Genomic DNA, 24,062 nt, shown 5'->3' on the forward strand with positions numbered 1-24,062 from the left:
ACAAAGTTAAGGCGGAACTATATAAAGGAAACGTCAAAATACGTCAAAGAAACGTAAATATTTTCTCCACAAGATTTCACTAAATATTCACTTTTAAACCAATTAAATAACAGAACTGTAAAACAGTTAGTCAAATATAGTTTAACTTTACTTAAAATGCTTTTGTAACTCAATTAAAAACTCAGAGCTGGATATATTTACAATACAAAGCAGTTCAAAGACATGGGAAACCAGACATTACAACAATACAGTCATCCACACAGCTTTCTTACAAATACAGTAGATTGGACCTTTATGCTGGAAGAAAACAGTAATAAAATATTAATCAGAGAGAGAAGGACCTTGCATCTGATCTATATATTGACCTCCATTAAAAAAGATTTTATTTATCAGCTGGAAGACAGAATCGGACTTAACTCAAAATATGGATAGCTTGCACATGCTTCAAATGTTTAAAAAGAGAATTATATATTTATTGTATCAAAAAAATTAGACTCAAGTCACAAATTGAATTAAAGTACCTACTTTTATATCACCCATTTATATATCGGCAGTAGATAACAAAACGTGCTGTACAGAAATTTTAAAAATATTAAAATAAAGATTACCTGGAAATTTAGAATATAGGCTTGAAACCATGCATTTATCTTCTTCAGACACTTTACTGTACTTTTAAATTTTCTGTATGGCTCAGGACATAATCCCATCCTTCTCTTTTACACATGCAGTAACGAGCTTTACTTTCAATACAGGTGTGTGTGCGCATGTGTGTGTGTTTTTGTATGTGTGAGAGAGAGAGAGAGCAGTAAGCTTTAGCAGAGGAGGCAATCATGAGGTCGAAGGCAGCAGTGATATCAAAGTAAGGATAAATGTCCCAGTTCCACCTAAATTTTGCATTTAGCAGGCAGGCATTCTAAAAATAAAGCATTATAATAAAGTTCAACCTCTTTTAAATCTTGTATTTCCCAAACACCCTTGGAATGAATAATACATATATTATAATGGCTCTCTCAATATAAATACTTAGTTTTTCTTCATAAAGAACTCTTACTCACTGATGGACCCAGTTAAAGCCTGTGAAAACACCTTATAATCAAGGTAACATAAGTTACTCTTTTTTTACTGCTGTTCCTGCCTTGTTTCTAAAATGTAGGAGTAACCATAAAATGTTGGTGGATTGGTGACATTTTTAAGTCATCACAAAATAAAAGTAAATTTATCGAGCAAAGGTTTGTATAAGGTATCACATGTAACGTTAGAATTTTAGAAAATTGCAATAAACATATGTACACATAAGATGAACAGAAAGCTTTAAACAGTAGCCCTTACAGATGAAACTTGAGGCACTTGACTTTAAGGTTAGCAGGACAGAGCGCTCACTAAGATTTCCTTTACTGATCCTGAACATTTGTATTGAGGAAAATAAATTTTAAACTGTTTGATGAAGAAACAGGAGAATGATGATAATCCTTCCACATTTTTTCCTTCACAGCATTGTTCAGCATACAAAATAACTTTTAATATTTCAAATTTTTTTTTAGTTTACCATTATTAAATATATGACTTTCCTCTTCCTTAAACAGCCTGCATGTACAGAACATGACTAACAGTCTCTTATTAAGTGTGGGACCAATTATCAACAATCCGACTGGTATCAGTGAAAGAGAAGAAAACAGCCTCTTAGGAAAAATACCACCAACATCTCAGGGCAGGTGACTAAAAATGATTCCAGTGATGTTTACTGAATAAAAACTGAGCATGTGAATTTAAGAAATGACAGGAAAAATATAAATGTACTAAAGAGGCATGTTCTACAAGGATTTGAACAAGACATTTAGAGTACTGGTTTCTTTGGCAGCATTACCCCTCCGTCTACAGGGACATCATTAGGAGGTGAGGAGCTGTTAACCCACAAGAGGTCCTTTTAAGTTCAATGTGTGGGCTGCTGAACCTGCTCCTCCAGCCTCACCTCCTGTTTTTAAGGCCACTGGTGATCAATGCATTGTTTTGGTAGGTTAAAAGCTCATGTCTTGGCTGAGAGGTAACCAGCAGGGTCAAGAAGGACGAGGCCGCATGGTGTCCAGTAATGACTGAACCGCAGGTAGAGACAGCAGGGCTCTACCTAAACCTCCTCCCGCACGGTAGCAGGCATATCCCAGCATTCCCATCAAGACACCCTTAATGGCTGTGCGCAACAACCAGCCAAAGCGTGAGGGGGGCGCAACACTGAGGAAAACAGACAGCAACAGCGATGTTACAGTTTTTTCCTAATCACTTATTTATAGTATCAACAAAATACAGTAAGCATACCTCAAAATTTCATTAATGTTGAGCTCCTTCTCCCAGTTTTGCTCAATGCCAGGAACATGGCCCATTCCTACAACTCCCACCACCACAGCAGGCACTTCTACAGCAGGAACACCAAATACTTTGTTAAACATTCAGTCTTTAAACCTCAAATCCTCCATGTAAATAAACAAAAATAAAAGTTTTATCTTGTACACGTGATGAAAAACTTAAATAAGAAACTTTCTGCAGATTTGAGCACTTTTCAAGGCTGTCATGAACTGACAGTTTTTTGCAAAAGTATAGAATAATTGTTTTTAAGTACATAAAAACAGGACAGAACAGTAACAAAATGTTACATTACTTAAGTATAACTGGTAAAAAAATGTCACAATAAACATAACCAAGCATGCATCAGTTTGTTCTCCTAATTCAGTAAATATGCAACACATTACATTTGCTATACAAATATATTTAATTAGAATGTTTACAATTCTAAAAACTGAAGTAGTAAACTATAAACTATTACTGGTAAATTCTAATGAGGAATGTATTTTCAAGATCATAAAGTTGAACATATAAATACACTTTTTCTAAATATGTAATTGCTTGCTGAGTAATGCAATACATACTCTGGCCATTAGAGGGGGCCTCCACACAGCGTGTAGCCTGGCGGAGTGTGTGTGTGAGGTAGATGTCCCTTTCAGCCACGATGGTTTGATGAAGAGCAGGAAACTCGCCGATCATCTCCGACATGGTCTGCTCCAGCAAATCTTTCTGCTTGCACTTCTCTACATCCTCTTTACTGAAACATGACACAGTTTGTCACAGACAGATGGAGAATATGCATTTCAGTAAAGAGAAACTTGTAAAAATTAATACAACAAAAAGTTAGAAATGCATCACTTTTAAATTTACTTATTTTGAAAAAAAAGATTTGCTCTATTTTTTTTTTACCATCAGCACAAATTTGCTTTGTCCAGGTTCAAAGCAAAAGCTTTAAAAAAGCCTTTTATACTGTCAGGGTCGGTTGTCAAATTGGATGTCAAAATATGCTGTGAAGAATTTATTCAGCTTTAGGCCTCCAAGGCAAGAATATTTTATTCATCAGAATTTTGATCTCAAAGATACTAAAAGATGGACACGAAAATCCCTTCACACAAAAAAAAAAAAAATCCTACTCAGATACATCAGACAAAGGCTTTTAAATACTTGGCAGATTTGCATATCTTTTATACTATAGGAATTAAATTGACAGTTTTCATGTTATAAAGTATAAATGTACAGTAAAAAGGTAAGATAAAAAATTTCACAAACAATTTAAAGATGCAACTTTTTTTCTTTTTTTAAGTTGAAGTGCTGAATAGTATTGAGTTAAGAAAGTGTTTAAAGTCATGGAAATAAGTCATACCTGATTGGATCTGACAAAAAGCAAAGACCCCAGGCAAGGCGGGCCTTCTGCCATAGACTGAGAGCAGCTATGGCTCTCTTGAACGTCACAGGGATAGGCCTGTCCCCAAGGTGAAATTTACAAAATGGCACTCGTCCAGCCTGTGTGGGCAGAAATACTTTAAGATTTAAAAATACATAACACATTTAAAGTGGGACAGATGTTCCTCTGTGGAGCATGTGCTGTCCTGTGGAGGTGGAATGAGGGAATTCAGGATGATACGGCTGAAAAATGAACACCTAGCTTCTTAACAAAGACATCTTATTTGGCACAACTACGGCAGGACTGCTGTGTAAAAAAGGGTTTATGAATGACTTACTTCTTTGAAAGCCTCCCTAAACTCTCCCCCAGGTGCCATTCCCAGCTGCTCTGTGATGTGAGCTGAAACTTTGAGCAGAAGAATCTGCATCAAACCAGACATCAGCCCATTCTGACAAACACAAGAAAAAAAAAAGAGTTAGGCATTTGAAAGTCATTCTTTATGCAACTTTAAAATGCATTGGGTGTCACATTAAAAAAACTTTAATCTCAGTTCAAAGCAGAACCAAATCTGGGAGAGAAAGCTAATTAGGAGCTCTTAGCAGCGTTTATCCATCCATCCATCCACCCATCTACCCGTTATCTAACGCTTGTTCCTGGGTCAGGTCGCGGGGGCAGCAGCTTGAGGGAAGCCAAGACCTCTCCTTCCATAGCCTCTTCCAGGAGAATTTCAAGGCATTCCCAGGCCAGCCAACAGACATAGTCTCTCCAGCATGTCCTGGGTTTTCACCAGGGTCTCCTCCCAGTTGGACATGCCTGGAGCACCTCCCTAGAGAGTCGCCCAGGGGGACTCCTTACCAGATGCCTGAACCACCTCATCTGGCTCCTCTCGATGCGGAGGAGCAGCAGCTTTACTCTGAATCCTTCCCAGATAACCAAACCTCACATCCTATCTCTAAGGGAAAACCCAACTACCATGCGAAGAAAACTAATTTCAACCGCCTGTATCTGCAATCTCATTCTTTCAGTCACTACCAAAAGTTCATGACCATAGGTGAGGGTAGGAACATTGACTGACCAGTAAACAGAGAGCTTTGCCTTGCAGCTCAGCTCCTTTTGGTACAAAGTATGAAATACTGAGGAAGCTGAACAGATCCGCATGTATATCTCATGCTCCATTTTTCCTTTACTCGTAAACAAGACACAAGATACTCGATCTCCTCCACTTGAGGAGCTGCTGGCAATGGGAACCAGACTCTCACACTATTTTTATAGGGACTGAATGGCCTGTAACAATGGACCCCCAATTCCATACTCACTGAGCTCCCCCCATAGAGTACCCCGGGGCTTACGGTTGATTGCTTTCTCAAAGTCCAAAAAACACATCTAGACTGATTGAGCAAACTCACATGCCCCTTTTAGGACCCTAGTGAGGGTAAAGAGTTGGTCCAGTGCTCTACGGCGAATACAGAACCTGCATTGATCCTCCTGAATCTGAGTTTCAACTATCGATTGAAGTCTTTTCTCCAGCATCCCTGAACAGAACTTACCAGGGAGGTTGAGGAGTGTAATTCCCCTGTAATTAGAACACACCCTCTGGTCCCCCTTCTTAAAAAGATGTGTCAACCAACATCCAGAGCCTTGAGGAACTCAGGGTGCATCTTGCCCACCCCCGGAACCCTGCTGCCACAAAGATTTTTTTTTTTGTAGCAACTTTTGCTGTTTTTTTAAATGCCTTTTTTCTGTCCCATCAATCTGGAAGCCTGACCTGTTTAATGGCTTGTTGAACCTTTTCCAGGTTTATGTCTTTGGCTTCCCTCAGCAGCGTATTCTCGTCCATCCTCAACATCGACACCCTGTACTGGCACAGCTCCACCACCACCACGTCTGGCTGCACAGCGCGAATCGTCTGTGTGAGGGAGAGAAAAAGCAGTGGGAATGAGAGGTAAGAAGCAGAATAACAATAATGTGGTTGAGAAAAGAAACAACAGGAAAAAAAAGCACAACGAAATCCACAAGGAGCAAAGAAGATGAGATAATACTACACTAAATGGATGCATTATCCTAGCAGGATAATCACTTGAGTTATGTTAATTACACACATTTTTTCACTGATAGTTCACAGCATATCACAATTTAAAAAGGTGTGAGTAGGTTAAAGCCCTACAGAGTCTGTCATTTTGTGTGTGTGTGTGTCTGACTGGCTCACCATGGCCACATCCTTTTTACTGCTGTCACTGAAATGAGCAGTGCCCACCAGGTACAGAATACTGCCATCTGGGGCAGTGAGACAGGTCACAGTCTCTGGGAGCTCAGGAGACAACTGGCGGCGCTGCTTTCGATGCTGCCACAGCATCTCCAATGTTTCACCATCGGCTAGACAAAGACAGTACTGACGGTTAGAAAACGGACCAAAAATTATGAGAAAAATGTCCATGTTTATGATTACTAGGACATCTTAAAGGATATATTTAATTCCACGAAATGAACCTTTTCTTGTTGTCTCAGGTAAAATTGTAACAAATATATTAAAATCTGCACGAAAAAGGAAAGTAAAACCCATGAGCGAAAACAAAAGCATTCCTTCTTTTTTAAAAAATGATTTAAATATTCTTACAGAAAATTGCATTAAGTGATGACAAACATGCTTAAAAGTTTGTGAAAACCTTGTTTTAAGTCTTCAAATAGAGTCAGGTAGGGTCATTACAGAAAAGCAGCATTTAAGAGTATTTTGTAATTATTCACTTTGGTAAAAAATGCGTATTGATTGACTTAAGATGTTTCACAGACTTGTTGGATTTTAAGAAACAACATTGCGATTTGTAGGTGTTTGTTATCAAATCCAGTGTTTCCATAGAGCTGCACTGGTTATATCTTCTATTTTTTTTTTATTCATTGTCTTTGTTTAAACTGTGGTAAACATACCGTGACTGGTTAGAGAGTAAGCTTTTAGTAAGAGTTGATTAACACACATCCAGAATGAAACATTATGTGCTAGAGTTTTAACACAAGTTAAAAATTAAAGCCAAGTAATAAAACAGAAAGCATGACAATAATCATTTTTATCATAATTATTTCAACTTGGATGAAAAATTAAATATAGAAACGTAAGTCTGAGTAATTGCACAACTCCAGAATAGACTTTGGAATGCCCTCTACTAAAACGTTTACAATTCATTTCACTGTCGTCACTAAAACAACCAATCAGAAGAGCCGCTAGTGATGCGTTTAAGTGGGAAAAGCACTTATAAAAGTGAAGTCATATCCTACTGTGTTTAAGAGCAAACAGATCATTACGCAGCATGCAGTCACGTCTTTTATAAAGCTATCACGCTATGGGTCTGATGCAATTCAGAACACTTTCCGTAACACAAAACAATATCTTTAGAAAAGAGAAAAAAATAATAAAACCACAGCATACAAAGTCCTGGAGGTATACAAGGGTGTTCCTCTTCTGCATGATTCCCTGACGGGGCGACAGACTCATCCTGAGAAAGACCAAAACAGCAGACGTTGTCAAACACTGGAAGCATGTTTAGGTCTGTTGTGAGATTAAGAGATTATTCCTGTCCCAAGTCTCTCCGTCTTGAGAAAGACCGGATAACCGCTGGTAATTTGTTTTTGAGGAAGAACAGTTCAGTATCTGAATGTAAAAACTAACGCTGCATCAACTATCAGACACACATCATATGTATATAATTTTAATTTACGATTTTATTATAACTTCACACAAACAAAAACGTGCTTGGTCTTCTCACCTCTGAACTGTTGTCTTGGTCCATGTTGATGTTTGAAGAGCTGAAAACTGTGTGAGGCACAGACAGCAGAGTAAATATTGGTTCACACCAGGTACAGACACTGAACAGTGAGGCGTTCACTGACAATCAGACATTCTTAGACTGCTGACGTTGCTCTATGTGCAACAGCAACAACTACCCGACTAGGATAAGGAAAGCTTAGTACAAACGCAGTAACTATTACTGATCTATAACAATACATCTAATCGATAATATTTTCTCCTACGATGCTAAGGCATTACTGCTAAATGTTAAACAGCTGACAGCCAAGGAGAAAGTATACTGCTCGGAAAAAAAAGCTGGGAACTAGTTAAATCTTACTACCAGCTGGGGCTCAAGTGAACACCGAGTACTACACGGTCTCTGCGGCTAACCCAAGCTAATGTTAGCTAGCCAGTCCGACCTCCCAAAAAAGTAAAATTATCAATACTGAGATAAAGTAATCTCACCATAAATTCGGCCGTTCTGTAAAACGTGATGTCAAGTAACAAAAATGATAATTGTCCGAAAACAAATGCGTTTTACTTACAAAGCCAGCCCGTCTGTTAGACTCCTCTTCACCAGTGCAGCAGAGAGAGCAGCGCTCGCTTAAACCTGACAGCCGCGGTGCATTCTGGTACATGTAGTCATTCACTACCAGGACACAGCACATTCAGTTTTATAGAGAAAACGTGTTTAATTTATTTGTACTACAGCAGTTCACAGGTTACAATCAAAGTCTGTATTCAGAGTGTTCACTAGCGTTCAGACTATCAGAGATTTTACTCTGAAAAAAGCCTTAACATGAAAACCAACACAGAAAATGAGTTTTAGGCAGAGTTGTGTTACAACGTGCTCACACACTCACTAGTGCTACTAGTCTTAAAGTGCTTGAGGATGCATTCAGTGTGCTTAAGTAGTATAATGAAGGGATTTTGAGGCAGCCTTAAAAGTTGGATTATCCGCAAAACTATGAGTGCTGTTTCTCCACTGTGTGTATGTTTAATGACCCAAAAGAAAGGATGACTTGAGTATGTTTAGACCTATCTATCCTGTATGTAGGTCTTTAACAACATTGTTAACATTTTCTACAACAGATGTTAAGTTGATGTGTCAGTAAATACTTCCCTTAATGAAGTTCCTGTAATCATGTGTGCATAAATGCATATGGAAAGACTGTGGCAGGCACCTATCCCCTTGTTCACGGTTTTCTGTGAAAAAGGGGTATTGTGGTGGTTTTTCTACAACTATCTGACCTAAAATTCTACTTTTGTGTGATATTGTTTACAGAGAGAACTGTAGATTGTGTGTCAGAACGACTGATAATCAAAGAGCTTAGTCATCTTGTAATGAACTTTTGAATAAGGAACAATTCAACATCTGCTCATCGTCAAAACGTCAAGTTATTTATCAGAAAGTCCACCTTCTTTCATCCTAATGAGGCACTGCTAATCTCCACGCATTTCTCTTGTTTGTTCCCTTATTAGAACAGTTTAGGAACATTGTCTAAACTGTGTTGCAGCTCTTTCTTGTCTCATAATTAAATGTGCCACTTTAATATTCACGTGCACATATAGTCAAGTTTCCACGGCAATGGTGAAATGATGATGAAAAGCCACAAAACTGTATATTTTAAACATCCCACATACAGTGTCTACAGATGTATAGCATTTAGTGAAGAATGATGTTCAAAGCGCATACATTATTGCCACAAATATATTGTGATCTTTTGCATAATAACTGTGCAGATCTCAACAACTGTATTGCATGAGCTACCGTTCTACTTGGCTATAGTGGGATAAAGGGAAAAAGCGTTATCATGTGTTTGAAATACATTTTGTCTGAAGTCAAAATGCAGTCCTCCTTGTAAATATGCATTTATAAGGTGTCTGCCACTTCTTATGCTCATTCATTTTCTTTCTGCTGTCTTTCCTGTATAGCTGTTTGACCCTGCACTGTAGCACCCTGTTGAATTAAATCACTGCTGGTTTCATTGGTGCGTGATCAGCTAAACACAAGCTAAACACAGCCATCCTGAGACATGAATGAGACATCATTTCCTACAGAAATACATTGGTCAACACTAGCAAATACACACCTTAAACATTTTCAGTTTTGAAAGTTAGGTTTTTTTTACAATCATACATTGTTCATTCCATTTTCTTACTGTTGCTTTTCTGCTTGTCGGTCAGCCCAGTCCACAATAAAAGAAGTGTGCGAGTTACTACGAGGGGAGTAGAGGCTGTTTTGTGGGGGTTGATTGACGTTGCGGTCATGATTGTAGAGTTCAGGGTTGGAAAAGAGAATCTGAGTCTTCTTCAACATTCTCCAGCAGCAATGAGTTCCCCAGGTCTCTCTGTCAGCCTGGCTCTCCTGTTTTCTGGATCCTCTTCTTCTTCAAATAGAGTATGATGAATGCTCAGCAGCTGGTGTGTGGGGGCTTTGGTCAGGGGTGGTGGCTGAGACTCAGGGTTTTCTGTTTGGGTGAGGGGCTCCATTTGATGAGGGGAGGACTTTGGACTGAGTGGATCCTCACTAGAGGGAGGGTTTGGGCTCACTCCGTTCACATATGTGGTGGTGGGCAATGTAGAAAAGGCAGTGTTGGTAGATTCTGGAGAGCAAATCTTTGTCTCTGAAAACAGATAAATCATATAGGGATAAAAAAAAAGTCAGAATTTAAAAGCTGAAGAAAGTAATAATAAAAAATGATTTAGTATCTGTGTTAATGACAAGCTTACCTGTAATTGGACAAGATACATGAACAATAGTGTGTGTGCCTTCAAGGTAAACTGTATCTATGTTGTGCTCTGACGGTATGGGTTCTGTGATTGTAGCCTCCACCTTGGGCTTACGATTCGTCAACATGTACGGGTGAACATCCAACGAGAAGTTTCGTGTGTGCTTTTTCTCCATTGTACCTAAGTCTGTAAATAAAAAAAGTCAACTTAAAGAGTTGAAGGAAGGCTGATCATCCACACAAAGTGCATCGATAACTACCTGCCATTATTTCTGTATTGTAGATTTGGGTTAATCAGAGGTTATTTGACAGAAAATGTCACCCTGTTGAATCTGGAAACGTAATAGTTTGGCTCCAATATCTTATCAGTTGTAGTTGTATGTCTAAATATTACTTTCTGTAATTTTTTCTAAAATCTTGGACTGGTTCATAAAATATCAGTCAGAAAGAAAGGCAGAAAGATCTTCACCTTTAGCAGTGGGTGATAATAAAGTAAAAAAAAACAACCTTTGTGTTGATGGGATACCTAGAAAACGTAGGAGGTAAAGTGGGATGTTTTAGATAGAGTGAAACAGAAAATACTGCAGCTGTATGTGCATATATGTGTTTGTTGCTCATTAAATGCTATAAATCTTTTTTAGTAAAAAAATGATAAACCTATTAGATGTTGCAGGCTATAAACACCAGGCTCCAAGCACCAACTATTTAGATGACACATACTGTAGCCATTTTATTTTAATATAAACATGTGTGTAATTAAAATGCCAAACACTGAAAGTATTGCAAACCTTTCGTGGAAGGATGTTGAGTGCCTTTACTATCCAAAAGTGGTGCTATGAGGCTGTCTGTTTTGCGTCTGAGGGGTTTGGGTTTTTCTGGCTTGGTGTTGTTTTCCAGACGTGTCATAGTAAGCGGTTCCTTCACAGTGGAAACAAAGCAGTTGTTATAGTTTAAGCAGATTACAGTTTCATTAGATATAAACAACAATTAAAGCAGCATATTCATGTTTTGAAAAGCAATCAAAAAAATTACAGCCAAAGTAAGCAAGTAGCTGGGGTCTTATTAAGAATTTTTGACTTGGAGGACTAATCCCTAATGTTTAATGAATAATCGGTTGCAGTGTAACAAAATCATTCTGTTATACCTTGAATGGCTGAGGAAGAGGGTTCGAGGATGGTATCCATTTAATCTTTTTGCGGGGCCGTTTGATGACCAGCGGCTCCCCACCCATCTCTCGCACTGCGAGATCTGAAGGATCCATGTTGGGATCAATTGTTTGTATCCCAGATTCCCGCACAGTGGGTGTAGCATCATGGTTGGACTGTGCAAGCGCAGCCAGCAACTGTCTGACTACATTATCATACATGAGGTCACTCTCATTAGTGATGAAGTCCAGTCGGTTTAGTGACTTGATGTGATCCCTGTTCTCATTGCAGAACATGGCTAGAATGTTGATGTCACAGAACGGGGACTTCTGCCAGCGTCGGCGTGTTTTGATCCCAACTTTATTTAGTTTGTCAAATACAAAGTTGGACTTGCGCACCACAAACAAATGCAGCATATTGAGCAGGATGATAAAGTTCATAGTGCAGAGTAGAGATATATCCACCGCTGCCATGATGCGCTGCAGCTGCACAGCAGGAAGCTTACAGTTGACCCTGAGTTTCAGCTCCAGATAGCTGCTAATGTCTGGGGGCTCACCCAATGCACAGGTGAACTCATTCTGCCTCTGGCGAGAGTAGTAGGCGCTCAGGTAGGAAATGGGGATAGAACTGAGGCAGATGATAGCCAGATGCCGTGCCAGGTAAATCTTAGCCAAAAAGTTACTTTGGCCTCTTCTCTCCAGGTATTTCTCAAACAGATTCTGCTCAGGGCTCTTCTCCTTCTCTGCATTTTCTATGATCTCCCTCCTCTCCCGCTCAGTTATGCCAGGCCCTTTGGACTGGATCTGCTTCTCGATCTTGGGAGCCCGGCCCTCAGCAGCTCGATGATAGCAGTTATCGATCTCTTGAAGTAGGAAATTGAGCTCTGAAGTGAGCCGTGTGGAGGCAAGGAATTCCCAACCCAAAGCAGGGATGTACATGATTCCAGCAAACGCCAGCAGGGCATAGGGCAGGAATTTGTGTTCAAACAAAGAAGGCCAAAGGTGAGGCTCCACACCAGGAATAGCATCACGAAGCTCCGTCCAGCAGTAGCCTCTCGCATACAGTGCCTGGTCTCGGGTGAAGTTGTGTGGTGTGTAACAGTATATAGATTCCTCTGAGGAAAGCATAGAAAAAAACAGCCAGTCAGAACATGTTTTTTATTGTTTCTGAAAATGCATTTTCAAGTTATTAGTTAAAAAAAGCACACAAAAAAGTTATTAATGAGTTAAATTTACAGAAATTGTATTGCAATTTGATGTGGTAGAAGCTAAGAATCATTTAAAACAAATACTCTGATTGGGACATCTGGTGATGTTGCATGAGACAATTATTTTCAAGGTTTAACCAAAACAGCTAAAGATGATCTTGGTCTAAAACTCTGGCATGAAAGTAAATGCATTCCTTCAAGGCATACCAGGCCTTTAATTTTAAAGAATGATATTGTATTGTTTTAATTTCTGTTTTATATTTTCCAGTATTGTATCTCTGAGCTTCTTTTACAATCATTCATCTCTTTTGCATAAAATTGTGTGTTTTGAACAAAGGTTATTCTTTCTAAGAAGATAACCATCTGTCAGGGGTAAAATAGAGGAAGTGAGCACACTTTTGTGTCAAACTTGATGCACCCTCCTCTTCTTTTTAAATTGTCAGATGTTGAAAAAAGTCATCGTATGAGCAACAACAGGAGTGAGAGACTATTTTGTTTTCTGCTGCAATAGAGGCAAATGGCGAGTGCAAAGGTCAAATCTGATACATGTTTGTTTGAAGCCATCTGCAGATCAAACAGCTGTGTTGTTTCGATAATGAACCCCCTCTAGTGGATGAGCTCCTCACCTGCGAAGTTCCTTGTGAAGACGAGGGTGACCAGCAGGATGGGGATGATGACTGTTCCTATAGTAACAACGCGGTCAAAGGGCAGCTCCAGTTTGAGCTGCACCATCAGGCCAGCCAGTGCTCCGCCCTTCTCATCCTGAGAGGAGCCCGGCAGGATGAGTTCCTTCAGCTTCTCGCCCGCGAGCAGAGCTGTGGCCATGTCTAAGTTTTGGTCGAGGATGTTCTGCATGCGGAACAGAAAAAGTGCACTCTACAACCCCCTTCTGGGACAGAGGCACGACTGGACGCTCCCTGCTGTGGTTAGGTTCTCGTCAGAACAATGTGAAGCAGACATACACGCAGGATCGTGTGGCCAGAACCAGCCCCGCTCAACATATGGGAGTAAGTAGCAGTTCACAGAAGTCTTCTCCTGCAGCTCAGCTCTTATAGAAGAGCAGACATAATGTTTAGAAACCCTCGTTTCTTTGAGCCGGGCCTCTGTGCATCTCTGAGACTGGCCTCAGTCCAAACACTCTGTGTGTGGCAGGTTGAGGAATGAGCTGAGTTTAGGAGGTGTTCTTGTTCTCCCCAGAGAGAGTGATTGTAGGCTGAGGAGTCGCTTTGTGAGCTTCGGTAGGAAGACGGTCTTGCTGATCCGTTCCTGAAAGATAAATGACAAGTTAGGAGCAGAAAAATTACAAATGTACTGCACAGAGAGGTCAAATATGTTCCTTTCTAGAACATACAGTACCAAACAAAAGTTTTGAAATGTCTTTCATTCTTTTTTTATGTTATTCTTGAAAAATGTGCTTAAAATTTTTGAAATATGTTTTAAAAGTTAAAATATTAGCATGTATGGGGAGTTTGGAAAGTCCTTGTTTTGTTTATCAGGCACAAAAACTAAACAGAAAAATGAATAAAAAGCAGAAAAGTTCTCTTTCAAAGTTTCTTTTTGAAAGACTAAAGAACTTGTTGATTAAAATAAAGGAAGAGTTAAAACTTATATTTATTATCATAGTTTATATTTAATATCATGTTTTTTGCCCCTCTAGAGACAAATAAATAAAGATGAAATCAAATTGTTTTTATAGTACTGTATAATAAATAAGTGTATATAAAGAACATTCACATTGTCTGACATCTCCCTCAAGAAATCTCACTGTTAAGATCAATTCTCTGATAATTCCAACTTTTTGGCTAAAGAATAATGTGTTGGCCATTGATACAGTAAGAATGCAGAAGGACAGGTTTACAGTGTGGGAACTATGCAACAAAGAAAACCAAAAAAAAAAAACCCTGAATTTCCTCTGTAACACATTAACAAGCACAATATTTAAACACTGACTGACATCATAAATTTATCCTCTGCTCCCCTCTACACTACAGATGCTAATTATCTCCGAGGGACAACATGTTCACACAAAGACTGTAGGTGACCCCAAGTATTTATCTGTGAAATTTGTGTGATTTCATGACTTAAGTGTTGTGATTGAGCAAGTATGCATTCATAAAAATATGCATAATGCATGTTGAAAGAGTGCGGGGTGGATCTGCAGCATGCTCATTTCACATGAAGGTTATGTGAATGTCCTTTAAATGGGAGTGTGAAGGCATCACCCCTGTCCTTTACCCTCTAACTCGTTCTCTTTTTCCATCTTCATCTCACTTTCATTTTATTCCACAGGACGCACAGCTCATCTGTAAGACCCTGGAAAGCCAGGTCTGTGATATATATTAAATAACTTGGAGAGGAGAATCTTAAGTCTGCGCTTTTAGTAGCGAAGGGAGCAATTAGTGCACTCCAGTCAGATTTAAAGCACACATGATGAGAGAACAACCCTTAGAAGCATTATCTGGGCACATTTATTCAGACATGTAGCAATTACTGCTCCTTAAATAGAGAACAAGATGTTCGCTTTTTTTGGAAAACAATTCATACATCTCTTTTCCATCTCGGAACACAGGCTGGTGATCATCAACTTTACCTACATCCTAAAAAAGACTGCTTCAAGGATGATCAGAGGAGAGGAAAAGTTTGCATAATTTAGATTTAAAGGAGCAGGACCACATTTTAGGAGCAGCACTGCTGTCTGGCAGCCACTGGCGCTCCTCCAGCCCGACAGATTATGTGCCCCTCAGCTGGGTGATGATGTTTACACAAGGAATCCCACATTCTTTGGCTGCTATACAGTGTCCCGCTTGGCACTGACCAGTGCAGCCAGCTGTGGAGATACAGAGCAATAGGCTTTAGGACCATAGCACCAGAGCTCAGGAAGAGGAGCTCCATTCATTATTAATTAGATGATGGCAGAGGAGGAGAGAAGTTTCAGGAGGGAAATGCCACTTGTTCTCTGACACACTGAACAAATCGGATTGGACTGTTTTACAATCCACCGATTCAAACAGACAAACACAATCAAGTATCCTTTGTTCTTTTTGTCAGCAAGTCCCCCCACCTCCAAAAAAGAACAAAGAAATGATGTTTTATGAAAAGATCATCATGTCCTAGTTATGGTTGGACTCCTCGCTGTTGTCTTCTGTAGGGGTCCTTCAGTTCAGGACGCAGGGAGGGGGGGATCCACGACCAGGATGAGTTCATTCCAGATGACAAGCTGTTTCAGCACCTGAGCGGCGGACAGCTCCCGAAAAGCCGGGAAGGAGCTGCCGAACATCAAGCGCATCGATTCCATGTCTGACTCAGAAAGTGTGTGTGTGAGAGAGAGACAAGAGGACACTCTTTGTGATGCTCAGCTCCCGTCTGTCTAAACTAGAACAGGCTAACTACCCCCCACCCACCTGCATTTGTTCAGTGCGGTGCCATGTGCAGGCAGGGAGAAGATGGAAATAAAAATCCACTCACCGCGTCTCGCAGCTTCTCCCGGCGCGGAAAGAGTTAATCTGCAGTGCGGGCGAGCAGCTCCAGCATGTATCCGAGCTCACCGGTTTGTTCCGCCTTTTCTCCCCCCTCCAGCTCCCCTCCTTCAGAGCCTCTCTTCTCATATCCCCTCCCACTCCTCAGAAACAGAAGATAACATCTCAGAATCCTGCCGCTCCGAACATCAGGCGTCTCTGACTCTTGTATTATTTTATACTGAGGCAGAATCAGGAGGGCATGGGGTTCTTTTTAAAATAGGCCACTTGTAACATAAAAAGATATTTTGCTGATTGCGATATTTATCAAACGTTTACAAACATCAAGTTTCCTTTATTCAAGTTTTATTTTGTCCAGTTTTCAATTTAGCCCCCTACTGGTTCCATAAGACCGGCTCAGGTCTTGTTTCCCTGGTCTACAACCAAACAGCAAGGCACTGGCGGGTTTTTTCTTGCTCATTCATAGGTTTATCCAAGATGTCCATCATGTGGATGTGGGGGACTGGCCACAGATGGATACAAAAAAGGAATGGGAAAAATGACTGTCAGTCAAACTTGCTGTGTGTGGCGAGAAGCTTTGCTCGTTTGTTGTTGTTGTTGTCTTCTTTTTCTTTCTGTGGAAAATCCAAGACAACAAACCCTTAGTTAATATACTCAATCTAAAATGTCAAAATTATAAAGGTAATATCTTCATAAACTGTTGGGCAACAAGTTGGTGAAAAAAATCTCTCAAAAGTGAAAAAAAGCAACATGAGTTTTTGTTTGCAGTTTAACTGAGCTTTGAGTTTTTGCCACCAAGTGACCATCAATCAGTGCTGCTGCCTTTTTAGCAGCCAGGTTTGAAAATCTTGGCCTATTCTCGCGTGTAAGGCTTGCAAAACTGCATTTGTGGTCATGCACAGTGTTTTGCTGCCCACCTCAGCTTGTTTTGTTCTCACTTTGAAAGCCAATCCACATTTATAATTTATTCTGCTGGAGAACGATTTTGAAATGAAGACTTTTTGACTGGCTTTTCAATAATTATTATTTATTGTCAGCATGGTTTCTAAACCTGAACATTTGCCTCAGACATTTTCTGAGAGCTCCTGTGCTGGTGTCAAAATATAGCTCTCTCTCTAGGTCTCTAGGCTCCTGAGACCCATCTGGATTCCAGATGGGCTGGAGATGTGCACAGTGACTTTGTGACTATTTTGAGAAAAATGTTGTCACACAAATGTTTTGAGCATGTGAGCCTCTACTCACACATGAAAGTTGAGAAACCCACAAAAAATGCAAGACTTCCTCATGAATATTGTTTGCCAATTACTTGCAACCCAGTGAGATTCCACCTTAAGTAAAGTTAAGACTAAAAACAACTTGTAACATGTTTAACCTAGTTGGCTTTTTTATAACTTTAGTTTGCACTTGATATTGAATTTGGGTTCCTAAAATAACATTAGTTAATGCTAGCTAGCTAATATTAATAGCGGTTAGCACCAGGTATCTAGCACCAAGTTGTGATTAATAGCTCTAATTAAACAAATTAGTTATTTAAACCATTTTTTGGGGGTAGAAAACTTAACTCAGTATGATGAGTCAAACTGGTTACCCAACCATGTTGAGTTAAAACTGCCCAGGCTTGGCTCAGTCCAATGTGACTCAATGTGGGTTGTTTTTAACCCAGCAGTTTTCAGTGTGTATATAATGGGATGGAGGATTGGCAGATGAGAACAGGTGAGATGTTTACAGACAGATGTGTGTGATAAGAGAGTCGCTGAGGGAAAAGCATGGCTGGAAACATAGAAATTAAAACCTAAAAATGACCTGGTTATACAAAACAGAAAAACAGATGATAAAAGAATATCCATTTATGTATCAGCAACCTACTTGGGTCTTTGCCCCACTAAAACTAGCCTTTTCAATCAGCTCAGAATCTGTGTTTCCAAACCAGGGTCATTCAGCTATTCACCTATCTACAACAGATAAGATATTAATCATTTATAACCTCTCCATAGGACTGTGCAGTATAGAAATAGAAAGAGATGAAGAACATAAAGAACAGGTGTAACAGAAACAGAGAAAGTCAAGACAGATAAAGGAACTCATTCTACAGAATAAACAAACATACAGGCAAAAAAAAAACCAAAAACAAATTTAAACCTAGAAAACAAGAACCCTGACTGTAGGAAAATCCATCAATGCATATTTCCATGTTTTGTAATGACTCACATTTTAAACCTTGACCTAACACTTAGCAGCATCTAAGCAGCCTCTCCAAACTTTGAAAACAGAAAAAATCAATGAAAGACTGTAAGAAGACACCAGAGCTTTCCCAGTCAGCCATTTACTTTGACTGTAATGTATTTAAGACATAGAATTTGAAAGGAATGGTTTCAGTCAATCTGGGGCTTTCAAAACAGCCGATATAAAAAAGTCTTCTATGGAAGAGCTGGAAAAAACTGTTAACATTTCTGGTTGTCTGCAAAAGACACCAATGAAGATCTGAAAGTCTCTGTGGTGATTCTGAACTGTTCTAATGTGCAGCCACGTTTGGGTAAATAATCACCTTCACCACCAAATGTATAAAAAAAAAAACATGGTGAAATGAACATGTCTTTTGTTCTGAGGAGGTTGAATAGACCAAAATCAATCGTTTTAAAAAGTTATTTCATGGTGTGGGTGGTATTTTCATATTTAAAGGACTTCCGGCAAATTGTGGAAAAACACACACTGTTTGTTGAAAATAAGCAACCTAATAAATGAATTAATTGACCTGATAGAATGAAGAATGGATGAAGTGATTAATAAGAGGGAAGAAATAAAATTAGTTAGCTTGTCAAAAGAATATAGCAACAATGAAATCACTGCTTCAATTTAAGAAAGCTTTTGTGTGTTTGTTTTTCAGCAACATGCACACATTAAATTAGTCATGTTCTGTTTATATTTAAAAATAAAATATTAGAAGGATCTGAAATGTTTCTAAGAAAGTTAGTTGTTCTTAGTTGTCTTTTCTATCATCTAGTTACATATTGCTTTTTGCAGATGATCTCAGCATCTATAAACAGCAAAAAGAGCAACTTTTAAAGATACCAAACACATTTTTATTTACAACAGAATGTATTTCATTTCTTGAGGCAAAACATCATTCTGTCTTTACATCAGTAATAATGTATGTCTGGAATCACACATCTTTTGTTTCATAATAAGTGTTTTTTTCAGCCACTAATAAACTCAGATACAAAAGACCTAAACCTCTAAACAGAATCTAAAAAGCTCAGATAACTTAGAATTCACTATTCTGAGAAAACATATCTGACACTGTTTTAAATGCGTTATAAAATTTACCATCTTTCGTATTTGTTGAAAACATCCTCGGTTGATTCTCTTTGACAGGGCACAAATATCTGATATTTTACAAAACAACTGAAATATTTCTGATACAACTGCATCATCCTTTAAACCCAGGAGGTTTGATGTTTTGTTTATTTATTATGTGAAATTTAACATAGATTAACCCATTTTTGCTTATTATTGTTTCACTCCATTTTTAATCATATCCTCTTCACTTGATGTTTCCTGGGTAAAACACGCTTTACCATCATTAGAATGAGACAACGGCATAAAACCCGAACAACAAAAATAAAACGAAAGGGCTAAATGTGTTTTTTATGTAAAAATCCATTTTAAAGTTCTTCTCAATCTTTTGCTTTTAAGCTTCCTTCCAATTTGTCTCACCCTTTTTTCTTGTGGTCTGCATGTCGTTCTATGCTTACAGCTTACAAAGTTTGTTTAATCTCCCCCTTTCTTTCTTTTTTCCTAGCTCCAAACCAAGATTTCTCATTGAGCCATTTGGACCACAACTGCCTTCCAGGCTCGGTCTTTGTCGAAGTCTTGCAGCGTCCCATTGGGTGTCTGCTGTCGAGGACCCAAACGCAAAGAGAGAGAAGGACAAAGATAAAGACATGACTAAAACAGTTTTAGATGTTATATAAATGTGCTGCAACAAAGAAAAAAAAACACCTTCTCATATTACCAAGCTGACGTGTATCTCTTAATAAAAGTGCTTAGAATGAGACTAACACATTTTGTGCCCTCTGCTCCTGCTTTCACCTGCCGTACCTCACTGTAATAAGCTGTGGTTTGCATGCAGTCATCGCACTCTGGAGCCCTCATGCGGAGCTGACTCTTATATGTGGCACAGTGCACCACAGTGGCTGAAGTAAGGACTGCCTGCACCAGCAGCAGCACCATCAGAATCAGCAGCAGGATGTCATAGGATTGCTGGGACACACACATACACACACACACACACACACACAAACAGAGAAAAATCTGTTCATTTTATCACAAGTAATTTCCACTGCCTTTTCAAAACTCTGCTCCTTTTTTCCTGTCGACTGGAAGTCAAGGCAGGATTGGTAACATTATAAAGGTTTGCACATTTCACACACATTTGCTTCATTAAATTCACCTTGGCAGTAGGCACATCATGAAGGAAAATTTCAATAAAGTTGATCACGCTGCAAGAGAGGAAGCCGGAGGCTGAAAAGAGCAGGGGAGATGTCACACTGCTGATGGCAATCAGCACCTCCACCTGAGAAATGCCACCAAAGGAGAGAGAAAGAGAAAAAAACAACAAGAAATGAGAATAAAATCATTTTTAAAAAGCAGGATGAAGAGGAGACAGACCTAAAGAAAAGTCGATCTAATTGATCCCCTATAGGTTAGCAAATAGTGGAAGGAAAAAAATGTAAATTTTAAACAACTCATTGTCATAGAAACGGGTCAGTACTTGAATTTTAATGAATAAAAACCAGAAATATTTCACAAACCATTTTTTATTTTATATTTACAGTGACAGCTAAATGTTAAGATTTCTGAATTGTTAAGTGAGGAGAGGATTTGTAGACCTAATGTTTGATGACGTTAAACATTTAATTTAAAAATTAATGTGAGGTCTTAGTTGCCAAAAGTTTGAGTTTTAAAATTTACCAACGTCTCAGTCTTACATAACTGCAAAGAAAGGGCCAGATGATGCAATTTTCAATCTTTTTAAATTTCCTGACTCCACAACTTCTTCCTGAGCAAAAAGCTGCTGCTGAACCCTCCAACAGTTAATACAACTGATAGTAGAAGACAGCTAGAGGTTGATGGTAAACTGTTTTGAATGTCATCTTCCTCATTTTGTTATATAATTAGGGAGCATCACTTAATGGGAATCCCGCAGGTCAAGTTCATGTGTAGAAGGGCAAGAAACCTTTCTTTAACAACAGAGACGATAGAAAAGGCTGGTGAAACATTTGTTATAAAGTGCAGAGGAGCTTCGGGAAGGTTCGATGGGTGGGTTGTGTACCGCTGTTGTGCAACCACACCTGCACAAATATGACCTTTATAAAAAATTCATCAAAATAAAACTACTCTACTTCCATGGCAAATGTTTCATCATCAAAAGTCAGTGAATTACCATCTAAATGAGAGTGATGCATTTTGTAAATGACTCCTAATGATAGAATAATTAATCTGATGATCTTTGAATGGAGCTTTTATGCCATGAAAACCAAAGATATGTTTCTTGAAGAGTAAATCTTTAGCTGATAGAGTTGTGGGCAAGATCAGTCAGGCTTCAGCTGGTAACAAACTTTTAAATTAGGCCCACAAAAAACATTACCTAACTGTAAGCAAAGCCTTTCCTAATGATTAGTCTATGAAGAAAGTGTTTACCTGTTCAATGTTAGATAGGAGTTTCCTGAGCATGAGCTAAACATTCCCTAAGACTGAGTCTCAAGACAAAATGCTAAATGTGTTGTTCATGAGTATCACTTTCAAACGAGGGCCACAAAAACATTAAATAACCATAAACTAATCATTTTCTAATTATGTATTTACTCATGTGTTTTTTTGGCTCCTTTTTGGAAGTGCTAAAAAAGTTAACTTGGTCATTTTTAATTGTATGTCTTTTGGAAGTCAGATAAACTATTCTCAGAAAATTTGACCAAAATATTCCTACTCCAAGTTGGCTTTGTGAACACTAAAACGTTGTTTTGAACTCACCAGGCATTTGTTGGGATATTCTGACACCACGTGGCTGGCGATAGCACTCGGAAAACACTGTAACACATTGGAGACAAAACTTAGGTGATGAGGCCAGTAACTTACAGCTTCTCATGATTTATTTATAAACTCTGAGCTGTCATGTGGGCAGAAAAACCTACAGCCACAAGGATCCAGAAAAATGTAACGGACAAGTAGGGACCAGGCAGCAAGGCGTCCATGTTGAGAGCTATTATGCCTCCAAATACAGCAGAGATTCCCACAATCACCTCAATCACCTGGAAGAACAATTTGCCAGCTATTGTCAGGAATAAAATGCAGCATCACGTGCAACAAAATCAAAATCTGAACTCACAGAATATGCCTTGAGGAGTCGAGTGGGGAAGATTGCAGGTTTGATCAGCGCAGGTCTGTGACATGTTCCAGACTTTAGGAAATTGAAACAGTCGAGGGTTGAGGTTACAACAGGAATAAAAGCGAAGAAGCATCGGATGGGGGAACAAAAGCAATCAATCACATGAACAAACATTCCCACACGCACCTTCCTGCGGCAGCAGCAGTCGTCTGCAGAGCGAGCTGACAGGATGACGGTGCCGGCCATCAACACCTCCAGCAAAATCATCAGGATGAGGTTAAAGTTGATCTGAAGCCAGACAGGGAGGGGCCAAGAAAGGATGCATGAATAATACATGAAGGAAAAGAAACAGAGACAATTCTTTCAAATAACAAGTCAATGATTGCTTGTTATCCCAGGTCATTATAAATGTCCCAGGATGGATTTACATTGACAGCTGAGGGGTTCAAGACCAGTTTACACCCAAACCAAACCAGGCAGGTGGTCGTCACAGCAAACGTTGACACAAAGACAACCTGAAAATCTGACACCTAAAAAAACGAACCAACAGATGTTCATTACTAGTCAAGAATCAATTAAATAACATAACTTTTTTTCTGCCTTTACTCACAGCAACATGTCTTTTCTTGGCAATGGCAAAGCTAGCTATCGATGCAGGGATTCCCTGTTGAAGAAGAACAAATGAGCTGCGGAAGTTATTTTTGTCCACGTACTGACTGAAACTTCCATGACTGGCATTTTGCCATGAAGCATTAATTGAAATGTGAAAAGGCTCATTAAGGTAGAGGCGAAGTCAGTGGTGGTCACTCACAGAGCCTGCAGCACAGCGCAGGTAGTCCATGGCAACAGGAAACACATTTCCCAGGTACAGGGAGAAACCAGATGTAATGAGCAGACTCCCCTAAGGAACATAAAGATGCATATATGCGTATACCAGCATTTACCAGGAGAAACTGAACAAGAATTTCATGCACATGATGACTCATGCACTAGACGTTTTCAGGTAAACTAATTTAACCGAAAGACCAACAGCTGACATTTAAGATACTGACAGAAAGAAAACTCACTTTATCCATCAGAGAAATTCTTTCTTCACAAACAATCAGAAATAATGTGTTGGGACTTTTAGTATTTGTAACATTTAATTTAAAAAAAATTTAACTCTATTTTCAAATAATTTCTGTATAGAAATACATTTAAATCTCATCAGTTCCTTCAGAAACATTGTTCTCTGAAATCTACTTCAGCAGACTTGTTATGTTTTTGTCTTCTTGTGCTTATTTTAGCTTTTGGCTACTGTCTTAATATTTTAGCTATACTTTTGCCACAGTTAGTTCTAGACAGGGGTGGAAATTAGCACCCGCCACTGGCCAAATGCGGGTAAATATTTGGTGAATTTGATCAACACACACGCCACTGTGGCGGGTTGGCAATTTGAACAGAAAAGGTGTTATTTGTCCTCTTGACATATAGGGGGCAGTAATGTGCTCGAGTTGCTGCTGTTACATCGAGCCGCGTTCCCCCATCAGATACGGTTCCCCCTGCGTCTCCGTAAATAATGACTTATCTATTAACAGAATTGTGTAGAGGGGCAAATATTTCTCATTAAAAAACAAAAAAA

General features: G+C 39.1%; 3 protein-coding genes across 5 annotated transcripts in view; all 3 read right to left on the reverse strand.

The window, feature by feature from the left end:
• Positions 1–130: 130 nt before the first annotated feature.
• On the reverse strand, positions 131–8,122 carry trabd (TraB domain containing). 2 transcript variants are annotated; one of them, XM_017419065.3, is made up of 10 exons: positions 8,042–8,122; positions 7,474–7,520; positions 7,137–7,203; positions 5,925–6,091; positions 5,484–5,624; positions 4,056–4,166; positions 3,698–3,837; positions 2,919–3,091; positions 2,311–2,407; positions 131–2,226 (listed from the first exon to the last, which is right to left on the reverse strand). In XM_017419065.3, the coding sequence occupies exons 2-10, from the start codon at positions 7,495–7,497 to the stop codon at positions 2,055–2,057; spliced, it is 1,092 nt and encodes a 363-aa protein (XP_017274554.1). In that variant the 5' UTR covers positions 7,498–7,520; positions 8,042–8,122; the 3' UTR covers positions 131–2,054. The 2 variants fall into 2 exon arrangements, with proteins under 2 accessions (XP_017274554.1, XP_037834206.1); XM_037978278.1 differs by lacking the exons at positions 7,474–7,520; positions 8,042–8,122 and having other exon boundaries at positions 7,137–7,436.
• A 51-nt stretch (positions 8,123–8,173) lies between these two features.
• On the reverse strand, positions 8,174–17,026 carry panx2 (pannexin 2). Its single transcript, XM_017418890.3, has 6 exons — positions 16,046–17,026; positions 13,207–13,846; positions 11,373–12,487; positions 11,017–11,146; positions 10,230–10,415; positions 8,174–10,123 (listed from the first exon to the last, which is right to left on the reverse strand). The coding sequence occupies exons 2-6, from the start codon at positions 13,433–13,435 to the stop codon at positions 9,810–9,812; spliced, it is 1,974 nt and encodes a 657-aa protein (XP_017274379.1). The 5' UTR covers positions 13,436–13,846; positions 16,046–17,026; the 3' UTR covers positions 8,174–9,809.
• A 2,724-nt stretch (positions 17,027–19,750) lies between these two features.
• mlc1 (modulator of VRAC current 1) overlaps positions 19,751–24,062 on the reverse strand; it is a 5,641-nt gene continuing 1,329 nt past the window's right edge. Inside the window, exons 3-12 of one of the 2 annotated variants that reach the window (XM_017418907.3) lie at positions 23,253–23,342; positions 23,052–23,105; positions 22,870–22,971; positions 22,628–22,729; positions 22,442–22,513; positions 22,248–22,364; positions 22,087–22,143; positions 20,507–20,629; positions 20,155–20,316; positions 19,751–19,947 (exon numbers count right to left, since the gene is read on the reverse strand). In XM_017418907.3, coding sequence (XP_017274396.1) covers positions 19,873–19,947; positions 20,155–20,316; positions 20,507–20,629; positions 22,087–22,143; positions 22,248–22,364; positions 22,442–22,513; positions 22,628–22,729; positions 22,870–22,971; positions 23,052–23,105; positions 23,253–23,342 — 954 coding nt within the window. In that variant the 3' untranslated portion in view covers positions 19,751–19,872. Of the gene's footprint in view, positions 19,951–20,154; positions 20,317–20,506; positions 20,630–22,086; positions 22,144–22,247; positions 22,365–22,441; positions 22,514–22,627; positions 22,730–22,869; positions 22,972–23,051; positions 23,106–23,252; positions 23,343–24,062 lie in introns of both variants that reach the window. The other variant, XM_017418906.3, reaches the window with a different exon arrangement.

The sequence above is a fragment of the Kryptolebias marmoratus genome, linkage group LG11 (genome assembly GCF_001649575.2).
Source record: "Kryptolebias marmoratus isolate JLee-2015 linkage group LG11, ASM164957v2, whole genome shotgun sequence".
In the NCBI taxonomy this organism is placed as follows: domain Eukaryota; kingdom Metazoa; phylum Chordata; class Actinopteri; order Cyprinodontiformes; family Rivulidae; genus Kryptolebias; species Kryptolebias marmoratus.

What these genes read in the sequence shown, in the direction of transcription:
- trabd (XM_037978278.1), bottom strand. Translation starts at nt 7,248, where the DNA reads ATGCTTCCAGTGTTTGACAACGTCTGCTGTTTTGGTCTTTCTCAGGAT. An exon ending in TTGTATACCTCCAGGACTTT is followed by an intron (nt 6,092 to 7,136) that starts GTATGCTGTGGT and finishes GTCTTTGTCTAG; the next exon opens with CCGATGGTGAAACATTGGAG. An exon ending in AACATTAATGAAATTTTGAG is followed by an intron (nt 2,227 to 2,310) that starts GTATGCTTACTG and finishes TGTTTTCCTCAG; the next exon opens with TGTTGCGCCCCCCTCACGCT.
- panx2 (XM_017418890.3), bottom strand. Translation starts at nt 13,435, where the DNA reads ATGCAGAACATCCTCGACCAAAACTTAGACATGGCCACAGCTCTGCTC. An exon ending in CTTCACAAGGAACTTCGCAG is followed by an intron (nt 12,488 to 13,206) that starts GTGAGGAGCTCA and finishes TGCTTTCCTCAG; the next exon opens with AGGAATCTATATACTGTTAC. An exon ending in TGTATCTTGTCCAATTACAG is followed by an intron (nt 10,124 to 10,229) that starts GTAAGCTTGTCA and finishes ATCTGTTTTCAG; the next exon opens with AGACAAAGATTTGCTCTCCA.